The sequence below is a fragment of the Macrobrachium nipponense genome, chromosome 43 (genome assembly GCF_015104395.2).
Source record: "Macrobrachium nipponense isolate FS-2020 chromosome 43, ASM1510439v2, whole genome shotgun sequence".
NCBI classification, from domain to species: domain Eukaryota; kingdom Metazoa; phylum Arthropoda; class Malacostraca; order Decapoda; family Palaemonidae; genus Macrobrachium; species Macrobrachium nipponense.
In genome coordinates, this window is record NC_061104.1 from 16,488,178 (window position 1) to 16,500,677 (window position 12,500).

Sequence of the window (12,500 nt, forward strand, 5' to 3'; positions counted from 1 at the left end):
CAAAAACAATTACGTTTCCTAGGATAAACCTTGACAAAGCGAAGAGGCGCCCTTAAGGCAAAGAGAGATTGCTGCTACTTGGTAGAAGAAAAAGAGCTTCACGTTTCCTTGTGAGGAGAGAGAGAGAAAAAAAACTGTCCCCTTCAGGATCTTTTCCGCCAGAGGGAGTCTGAAGACAAACAAAAAGTTCCGCTTCCCCTGCAGAACAACCTCCATACAAAAAAAACAAAATAAAAGAAAAAAACAAGGTAACTAGCTCTTTTGACCCCCTGTTGACCTGTGATTTTACTTTAATTATCAAGAAAAAAAAAAACGTATTTACCACTTTATGAACACAACATATTATATGTATATGCGTATATATATATATATATATATATATATATATATATATATATATATATATATATATATATATATATATATATATATATATATATATATACCACACACACACACACACACACACACACACACGAGGAATACTTCATTCGGTGAAAGCGCACAAACTCAAATGCGTTTGTATATTTCACAAAGGTTAACGAGTTCATAAAAAATATTTATGTAGTAACAAGACTCTGTGGTTGATTGTTATTTACTGAAACAGTTCAGACAACATATTTTACATTTTACAGAGAAAACATGAGTAATACATAAACGTAATATGAATATATAATATTACACAAATAAAAAAAATATACTAAATATTAGAAATACATATATGTATTTTTATATATATATTTTTATATGTAATATATATTTTTTAATTTCTTTTTTTTTTATTTTTTTAATATTACATACCTATATTACATATATATATGTATCACTTTCTACAATAAGATAAATGCATCTCCTGTCTTCCCTATAATCCCAGAGGCCAAAAAGCAACTTTGTATTTACCGAAGGCTACAATTTCCCCAGGAAGAAACAGCCCACCCCAAACCTCCCTGATGGATGAGAAGGTTGCGTGCTCATCCACCAAAAATATCCGGAAAAAAATAATAATAAAAAAAATATCCGGAACACGAACCCAACCGCCACCAGACGTCTGACATTAAATATATAAAAAAAATGAAAGGACGGTGTCTAGAATTTCTAAATAGGCCTAGCACGATCCCAGGCAGGAGGCGATTTTTACAAGCTGGTATCCGGTCTGACACTGACCTTTTCTGTCGGCGTCAATGGTAACTGAATTTCCAATTTGACCTCGCTTGTCGCGAGGGAGGGAGGAGAAAGGGAGGGAGGGAGGAGAAAGGGAGGGAGGGAGAAAGAAACCTCTCAGTGTGGTTTATATACAATACGTCACAAACAGCACTTCGGTGTAAAGGAGAGAAAGACGGTTTGTGTACGTGTGAGTGTGGAGTGTGGAGTGTTGGGTGTGGGTGTGTGTTTGGGTGTGGGGGCCAAGAAGCTTTGTGTGGATGTGTGGGTGTGGGGGTGCGGTGTTAAACATACGATGTGGATGGTGCGTGTGTGTGTGTGTGTGTGTGTGTGTGTGTGTGTGTGTGTGTAATCGTGATATTTGATTCCAATTGGAATATTTAATTCCAATATGTCTATCTTTAATGTTACACTCCACGGAAGACATACCAAACGCCATAGTCCTGTTTATCAAAATAATTTGGAATTGCTAATAATATTTCTTGCGAAAATAAACATTGGATATCATACTTCAGTTAACCAAGGAGATTATTCTACATATATAAATATTTTTATTTTCATATATCTCTTATTACCTATTTATTCTGTATCGTCAATTCTTATTCATTATATTTTGCACTTTTTTTAACAACAAAGGTGAAAATAGTTCAGTTTTAGTGGACAAACTTTATGAACTAGCAAGATACCTTAAGGATTACAAGACGACCCTTTTTCCACCTTCTGAGGTCAGACTAACCCAGGTTAATATCTCCCTCGAGTTGCAGCCTTCTTTAGTCCCTCACGCAAAAATGAATGCACACAAATACACACACACACCACACCACACACACACACACACACACACACACATATATATATATATATATATATATATATATATATATATATATATATATATATATATATATATATATATATATATATATATATATATATATATATACGAACATAATTTTGTATATGGAAAAACTGTAGAACGAAAGCATATGCATGTAACTAATAGCGTGTGTGTGTGTGTGTGTGTGTGTGTGTGTGTGTGTAGCACCATGAGAGGAAGAGCAAAAACAATTAAAGAAATAAAAATAAAGCAACTACATTAGTTAGAAAGTCATAAGGTATCCCAAACATTTCATAAACACTCGAAGAAAAAAACTCAATGAATACTTGACAGAATTAAGTCTTCCTGGTATGTCCGTTCATTTACACTAATAGAAAACTCACAATTACAAATTACAGCCCTCCAAACGTCGATATTCTAATTCCGTGAAATATTCCCGGGAACGCCACTCGGCAAGCGCCAGAAAAAAAAAAAAAAAATAACGCGAGCATTCGATTAAATAAAACTCTCAATTCATAGACCTGGGCTGAATCAAGTCCGTACTTGCCCTGTTCATTTCATACGTAATTCAATTTCACTCACGACTCATTGAGGGCCAAATTGTGTGTGAGATTATTTGGTCGATAGCTCTACGTCACGGCATTGAAGGGGCTGTGGGTGGGTAGATTGGTGGGTGGGTGGGTGGATGGGTGGGGGAGTTGTTAGAGAGGGCTGGAAAGGGGGAAGGGGAGAGGTGGGGTGGGGAAATAGAGCCCATAATCCCCTTTCGTGCTTGCTGTTTGCCAAGACTTTTCCCCTCATCATTTTAAGTATTATTACGAGCGCCGACATTACTGTGTTAGAATGCTTCGTATTTTTGATGTTGAAAACACTGCCGTTGTCACGGCAGTTTATTTAAATACTTAATAAATGAATCAACCCAGTTTAACCTCAGGGTTAAACGGAGGTCACTTGTACTAATGACGTGTTATTAAACACTATTATGCTTGCTTTTAAAGTACCACCAGCGATGCATTTTCTCATTCAGATGTCGAAAAAAATATATATATTTTCTTTTTTATCTTCTACTGTATGACTGTTGCTTACTGAAACATAAAAGCCCCATCTCCCTCCCAGTAAGAACTTCCTCTTGAATCGAAGTTTCCCGTCTTAGCAATAACACGAGGAGATTCGACCCTTGACAAGATACTTTTCCCTCCGAAAGGTCACATCTTCACGAATTTTAAAGGTGAGCTACCTGAACTATATATACTTCCTTCTACACGCTAATTCTCCACGAGAAATACAACGGGCTTTATTTTGCTATAATTATTACATGGACTGGAAATAATTCAGTCGATTAAGAATAGCACTAACGAAAACTTTTTTTTTCGGGGCGTGACTGCACTTGACAACTACTGAGGAGACTAAACTACGCTCACAAGAACTCAATTGTTAGCCCTTGTTACATTAGAGGTGAGGCGTTTTGCAAGTCACTAGGTGCTGGCAAAATCTCAAAAATGTACCAAAGGAAAGCAGAGCCAGGGTCGAAAAAATGAGCTTATCTGTAAAGACTGAAATATAAATATATACACTGATCTTGCCCCTGCATGTGAAAATGACCTCCACAGGCGCTCTACTAGCCTGTTTCAGTAGTGTCAAGGAATAGTCAGAATCCAGACTTCGAATCAAAATGTAACCTTCAATAACTCTACGGGTTACACAGCGAATGTTTAACTACAGCCTCTGGCATCTTTGAATAAAATTAAAATTGACTTTCATAATTACCTATTTTAGAACATGCCATCCTTCGGTACGTTGTTCAGAAAATCATAATTATGAAAAAAGACCTACATAAAATTACTAAAGCTGAGGCAGCAATTACTTTTAATTTAACACGTTTAAAAGATGGTTTACTTCCATAATAAAGATAAAAATAATGAAATAATATTAATGGAAATAAAACTAAAAAAAAAATAAAAAAAATATATTAGCAATGAAGTATAAATAAAATAAAAGTAATAAAACAAAGCTGAAATTAATAGATATAAATATAAAAATAATAAAAATACGAATAAAAATAATAATAACAATAAAGAATATATAAATATACATATATTTAGTAAAATGATAATGAAATTTATTAATACAAACAAAACTCTAAAAATAAAAATAAATACAAAATAATAAAAATAATAAATACAATTAGTAAAATAATAATTACACAATAAAAAAATATAAATAATATATATGAAAATAAAAATAAAAATAAAAATTAAGAATAACAAAGTAATATAATATTATTAAAAATGAAATAATAATAATAATAAAAGTAAGAAAATAATTGTAATAATTTTGTAAATAAATAATAATAATAAATAAATAATAAATTCAAATAAAATATTTAAAATAATAACAAAATTAATAATAAATAAAAATAAAGGAAAATATAAATAAGGAAAATATATAAGAAATAAAAAAAAATGAAATAAATATATTAAAAATAATAAAGAATAAAAAAAAAAAACATACTAAGAATATCAAGTAATATAATTATTAATAAAAAAATGAAAAACAAAAAAAATAATAATAATAAAAAGCAAGAAAATAATTACAATCATTTTCTAAATAAAAAAATAATAAGAAATAATAAGATTAGACCTAACAATAATAAAATAAAAATAAAAATAAAAAAAATGATTAAAAAAATAAAAAAAAAATAATAAAATAATAAATTAAATGAAAAAAAAAATATTTAAAAAAATAATAATAAAATTAATAAAACAAAAAAAAAAAAAATAAAAAATAAAATAAGAAAAATATAAAAATGAAATAAATATTAAAAAAAACAAAAAAAAATTTACTATAAAATAATAAAATAAAAATAAAAAAATAACAAAAATGAGGAAACAATAAGATAATAACAAAAATAACAAGCAATACACAGGAAACTAAGAATATTGATAGAAAATATAAAAATAGTAGTAATATAAATAAAAAAAGAGTAAAATAAAAAAACTATTATATAAATTATAAAAATAAAGAATATAATAAAAATAATAATAAAAATAAATAAATATAATGCACATGAAAAAAATCATAAAAATAATGAAAATAATATATCAAAAAATCAAAATAAAAAAATGAAGAAAAAATAATAGAATTAAACAAGTACTAATAATAGAAACAAAAAATAATATTAAAAATAAAAAAATAAATAAAAAATAAAAAAATCTAAAATAAAAAAAATTTAATAAAAACAAAATAAAAAATTATAAAATAATAAGTAAAAAAATAAATAAAAATAAAAAAAAAAATAAAAAATTAAATTAAATGAAATAAAATAAAATAATAAAAATATAAAAAAAAAATATAAAAAAATATAATAATATGAAAATAAAACAAAAAATAATAATGAGAACAGTAAAATAATAATAATAAACAGAAAAAGTTAGAATAATAAATGAAATAAAAATAAAATTAAAAATAAAAGTAATATAAATAAAACATATAAATAAAATAAAATAAAATAATTATAATAAATCAAAAATGAAAAAAAAAATAAAAACAGTAATAAAATAAATTAATTCAAAAAAAACAATAAAAACAAAAATGTAAACTAATTAAAAAAAATAAAAATAAAAATAAAAAATATTAATTAAAATTAAAAAAATAAAAAAAAATTTAAAATTAAAATTAAATAAATTCAAAATTAAAAAAAATAATAAATAAAATAAAATACAATAATGAAAAATAATGAGATAAAATAAAATAATAAAGTAATATACAATTATAAAAACTAACAATAAAATAAAATAAAATAAAATTATATAAATCAAAAAAAAATATTGAAAAAAAATAATAAAACAGTAATAAAATAAATGTAATTCACCAAAAATAAAAACAAAAATGTAAATAAAATAATAACAATGAAAAAATAAAAAAATAATAAAATATTTATAAACATTAAAAAAATAATAAACAAAAATTTAAAATAAAACTTATATCAAAATAAAAAAAAATAATGAATATAAATTAAAATCAAATAAAATAAAAAATAACAATAAAAAGGTAAAATATAATAAAGAATAGATATAATAAAGAAAATAATAATAAAAAAAAATAATAGAATATCAGTAATAACTTTGATAATAATTTATTATAAACAGAAAAGTAAAAATAGTAAAACTAAAATAAAAATATAAATACAGTTAAAATAATAATAATAATATAAATTCAAAATTATAAGATATAAAAATAATAAAACAATATGTAGTATCAAGAGAGAGAGAGAGAGAGAGAGAGAGAGAGAGAGAGAGAGAGAGAGAGAATGACTATGATGACTATGATATAGTTTATCTGTAAAAATTGAAATATATATATATACATGCTCGTTTCACCCTGCATGTGAAAATGAAACCTCCCCCATAGGCGGTCTAGTATTTGTTTAAGTAGTATAGAGGAATAGTCAGAATCCAGACTTCGAATAAAAATGTAACCTTGAAAACCTCTACGGGTTCTACAACGAATGTTTAACTACCGCCTCTGGCAGCTTTGAATAAAATTAAAACTGACTTTCATAATTAACTATTTTAGACATGCGAACCTTCGGTGCGTTGTTCAGCAGTTTAAGCAAATATGAGAAAATCATAATTATGAAAATAAACTTATATGAAATTACTGCACCTGAGGCAGCAATTACTTTCAATTTAATACGTTTGAAAGATGGTTTACTTCCAGAATAAAGGTAAAATAATGAAATGACAATAATTAAAATTAAAATATAATTTTAGAAATAAAAATAATAAAAATGAAATATAAATAATAATAATCACAAAAATAACGATGAAATTAATAAACAATAAAATAAAAAAATATAAATAATAATAATAATAGAAATAAAATAGAAATGATAAAAATACAAAAATATAAATAAACTCAGCAAAATCATAATAATAAAATTTATATATACGAAAAATAACTATATTAAATATAAATATATATTAAAATAAATAAAAATCCAAATAATGAAAATAAATATGAAAATTGTAAAATAATATATAGTAATAATTTTGTGAAAATAAAAATAACAAAAATACAAATAATGAAAATATAAATAAAATAAAATATAAATAAAAATGAAAATAAAAAACAATACAAATAAACAATAATTAAAAATAAAAATAATAATGAGAAAAATAAAATAATAATAATAAACATAAAACTAAGAATAATGACAGCAAAAATATAAATAAAATAAAATAAAACTAATTTGGTAATAAAAATAAATAAATTAAATAAAATTGTAAAAATAATTATATAAAAGATTGGTATAATCCCAAAGATAAGGATTAAGACCAGGTCAAAGTCATCTGATAAATCTCTATTTTGGCAAATTTCCATGAGTTCTCCCATTCCTCTCTCGACCCAGCTTTACAGTCTTTATGAATGGCATATATATATATATATATATATATATATATATATATATATATATATATATATATATATATATATATATATATGTATATATATATATATCAGTTTTGGCCAAAAATAAGAATATGAAGTGAATGAATATGGAAATGTAACGCAACTTTTCTTTAATAATAATAATAATATAATAATAATAATAATAATAATAATGAAGAGAAACACTCAATAATTATTTCTTAAAATATGTTTAAAATCTAATTATAAAGATTTCGAGAGCTTGCTTAATTGTTAGCGTTACTCTAATGCAAGTTGTGTAGTCTTTAGCAAATCTGCCCATGGACCTTAATATATGCATGTGAAATGACCCTAATGTCTTCTTAATTAATACTTTTTGACAACAAAATTGCTAGATTTTAATTCAACGTCACTATATTCCTATTACGAGACTTGAGTAACATTATCAATAATCTTATAAAAACAACAATGACGTTGATGACAATTAAGAATGATTTTGTGAGATTAGAGGACTTTCAGAACAACTACAATGGTTCTGATGTTATTAGGCTTAAATACCACTGCCTAACTCAACCAGACCACTCCACAAGAAATAATGAAAAAAAAAACTACATAGAAACACGCAAACCAAACCAGACAATGATAAAACCAACGGCACGACAAACAAACACCAATCTTTACCCGCTCCATACAACCAGAAGAAGACACAAACACATGCACACAACAAAAGCTTTCATCACAGCGAAAGAAAAATGAGAAGAAGAAGAAGAACAGCGGCCTCCAAGAGAAATGGAGAACCAATAACTAAGACTTTCAACGCCTGTCATTCCTTTACAATAACTCCCCCTCGATCCCCTGGTTCCAAACCCAGACACCCACTGGTCCCACCCCGATTCCCAGCCAGGCCCCCAAGAATCCCGAAGCCTGGCTAGACGCCCAAGATCCCCGAAGCCTGGTCTAGAACGCCCAACCCGAATCCCGAAGCCTGCTAGAACGCCCAAGAATCCCCGAAGCCTGGCTAGACGCCCCAGGACTCTCAAAATTCCGACCACCACCAACTCCCATGACCCAAGACCTAGACCATACCTATCGAACCCCTGGAGGACCACCGAGACCTAAGACCTATTTCCCAGGGGGTACCACCAACCCGCCAAGACCCCCTTGGGGTGGGGTGGGGTTGGGGGACAGGCCCCCTTCGTTTTTTCCCTTCGTCGTGTGAATCCGAAAGTGATAGCATCCCTCATACACGTTGTCACTGTGATGAATTACGAGGCGCAGGAAGAAAGGAAGGCGGTGTGAGGGAGAATGAAAGAGGGGGAGGAGGAGGAGGAGGAGGAGGAGTGGTAAATAATTTGGGGAGGGGGAGAGGAGACGGGAATGGTGAGAGAAATGGGTGGAGGGAGAATAAACGTGAAGTTGAATAAGAGGAATGGCATTTGTAGGTGGAGAAATGTTTTGAGAAATGGAGAAGAAATAAGTGAAGTGAGGAGACAAAAGAGTTGATAAGAGGAGATGGGGAAAAAATAGGTAAAAGAAAGGTAGTGGACGGCAAGTGGAAGGATGGTAAGAATATGTGGAAAATAAGGAAAACCCGCCGTGGGTGAAAATAAATAACAGTTAATAAACATGAAAAATGAAAGAAAACATTGAATTGCATAGTGGGTGAGAGGGAAAGTGAGGATGGAGAAAAATAAAATATAATCTAGATAAAAAGGAGAGATAACGACTGGAAAATATGATACGAAGGATAAAAGCAGAAAGAGAAGCAAATGAAACCCCGAAAAAGGAACGTCAGAGAAAACAGGTGAAAATAAAATGATGAAAAATGTCGAAAAGATTAAGAGGAAGTAAAATGAACATAATAGAAAGAGCAGACAGCAAGAGAATAATTGTAAAAACACGAAAAACGAAAGAACAAACATTAATATAAAATATTGTAGGTTAGAATTGTTTGAGCCGTAATATCACCGTTATTTTTCAGCAGAAGAAAAATAAGAGCATATTTGGGATCCTCGTGAAAAGTCCTATAAGAACAATGCTCTCTATTTTCTCTATGAATGAGAATAAAGAACTTGGCGTGGCCGGATATCCGGATCAAAACGGTACCTTGTTAAATCCGTCCCCCAATATCATCGCTGTTTTTCAGCAGAAGAAAAGCAAGACCATATTTGGAATCCTCGTGCAAAGTTCTATCAGAAAAATACTTGCTTTTTTTTTCTCTCTACGAATAATAATAAAGAAGTTAGCATGGCCGGATATCCGTCCGGATATCCGCATCAAAACGGCACCCGGCTCAAAACCATCCCCCATGAAATCTACATAAAGGGTCCGAATTTGGTTCAATTCAGTCCAGTAGTTTCGCCGTGTATAGCGAACATACACACACACACACATACATAGCCTGACCGTCAGCTTCATATATAAGATAAATGTGAAACGGCGAGAAAGCAAACTGGAAAAAAATAAGGAAAGAAATAAAAGCCAGAATCCCGCGAGGGCAAAGAGAAGTAAAAGAGTGAAAGAAGGAATTCTGGCTAAGAAGCCTACAGCTATGGGTTACATTTAAATGATTCAGTCGACCCGAGAAATTCCTCTTGGGGTCCCCGAAGGCTACCTACGTCTGGCGCTCTCGCCCACAATTCTTCTTTGAGGGTAAAGAAGAAGATTTCATGACGATTCCCGGAAGAGATGTTTGAAGGGGGCGTTCGATGTCTTATAATGCTTCATATTAGCTTTATTTGATTAATTTACAGTAGAGCACAATGAGTTTTAAACTACTAGATCGAATCGTAATAATAACTTTGATTTTATAACTATACTTACAGTCATGTTTTACTGAGCGTCTGATGTCTCGTAATGATATTAATACTCGTGTCTTGAGGGACGTCTCAATGTCTTACGATAATTATTGTTAGTTCTACTTATTTAGTTATAATGGATCACTCAGAGCTTTACAAGAGCAAATCGAATTACGTTAATAATTTAGACAATAATAAGTCATGTGTGAAACGATGGCCTTACGTGTATGATTACACACACACACACACACACACACACACACACACACACACACATATATATATATACTATATATATATATATATATATATATATGTACATATGTATACATGCATATGTACATATGGCAATAAACATATATATATATATATATATATATATATATATATATATATATATATATATATATATATATATATATTCTACACAAAAGAAAGATCATCGTGTTTATTGCCGCTTTGCACGAGCAAGCAATAACCTTAAACCTTCACATTCCTCCTCAATTTATCTCCATCTTTCATCATCCTCCTCTTTGGGGAAAATCTCTAAAAACATACCCGCCCCCTCATCCCCACCTAGCCCCCCCTCAAAAAAAGAAAAGGGGGTTAAGGGGGTATTGCATATAAAGCTCACGGCCAAAATATAATTGTAGGATTAGGCGAGGATTCTCCATCCCAAGACCGGGGCATCATCTTGTCACGTTGTATTTCATATTCAAAATGGAAGCAGCAAGACCCGAAACCGCTTATATATTTCTAGCAAAAGGCCCAAATTACGCGCGAGATGGATGATGCGCTGGGTAAGCCTTAGGTCACTTTTTGAAGGTGTGGTTTTATGCATATATATATATATATATATACGTATATATATATATATGTACTTTATATGCATTTTATATACACGCATTAAGCTACAAATGTCCTTTTATGTCCAATTCTCTCTCTACCTCGGAATTAATGTATATTAATTTTTTTTTTTTGGTTGAAAATAATTTTGTCCTCTCGTGGATTTGAACCAGCGCACAGAGGAGAAGAAAACAGGACTTCAGTGACAATACTGATATTAAAATGACATTTTTAGCTTAATACATACATATGTACATATATATATATATATATATATATATATATATACATACATATATATATATATATATATATATATATATATATATATATATATGCATATATATGTATATATAGTGTATATATATATATATATATATATATATATATATATATATATATATATATATGTATATATATATGTATATATATATATATATATATATATATATATATATATATATATATATATATATGTGTGTGTGTGTGTGTGTGTGTGTATATTTATATTTGAAGTGATCTGATAACCCCAAAAAAAAGCCTAGAGAAATATTTTCGAGGTGAGTAATGGGACACATGAAGACATTCAACTTGAAAAAAAAACAAATGAACAAATAAAAATCAAACAAACTTACCTATATCTCCCCTTCTCCCAACCCAATCTACCACACTAAACAAACAAAAGACCGACAAAATCTACCTATATCTCCCCTTCCCCCAACATAACCTACCATACTAAACAAACAAACAACCAAACTTACCTATATCTCCCCTTCCCCCAACCCAAGCTACCAGAATAAACAAACAAAGAAAAAACAAACAAAAAACCGACAAAATCTACCTATAACACCCCTTCCCCCAACACAACCTACCACACTAAACAAACAAACAAACAAACTTACCTATATCTCCCCTGCCCCCAACCAACCTACCACACTGAACAAACAAACAAACAAACAAAAACAAACAAACTTACCTATATCTCCCCTGCCCCCAACCAACCTACCACACTAAACAAACAAACAAAGAAAAAACAAACAAAAACCCGACGAATCTACCTATATCACCCCTTCCCCCCAAACACAACCTACCACACTAAAAACAAACAAACAAAACAAACTTACCTATATCTCCCCTTCCCCCAACCAACCTACCACACTGAACAAACAAACAAACAAAAAACAAACTTACCTATATCTCCCCTTCCCCCACCCAACCTTCCCCACCACACAAGAGAACACAAGACCTTACCTCAGGAGCGGGACGCCCTCCGGAACTGGTGCAGTTGATGTGGATGGTCATACCGGCCGTCGTGGTGACTTCCGAGGGCTCGACGACGGGCGGATCAGGGGGCATGTAGATAGTGAGTCGGGCAGCGGTCGACCTTATGCCCGGGATGCCCTCTCCTGCCGAAACTTGGCACTGGA

At 30.0% G+C, this 12,500-nt stretch overlaps 1 protein-coding gene across 1 annotated transcript in view; it reads right to left on the reverse strand.

Moving 5' to 3' along the window:
• The window catches only part of LOC135213542 (irregular chiasm C-roughest protein-like), a 222,023-nt gene that overhangs the window by 162,009 nt on the left and 47,514 nt on the right, over window positions 1-12,500 (reverse strand). The window contains exon 3 of the mRNA XM_064247493.1: window positions 12,325-12,500. This exon is cut by the window's right edge and continues 51 nt beyond it. Coding sequence (XP_064103563.1) covers window positions 12,325-12,500 — 176 coding nt within the window. The remainder of the gene's footprint in view (window positions 1-12,324) is intronic.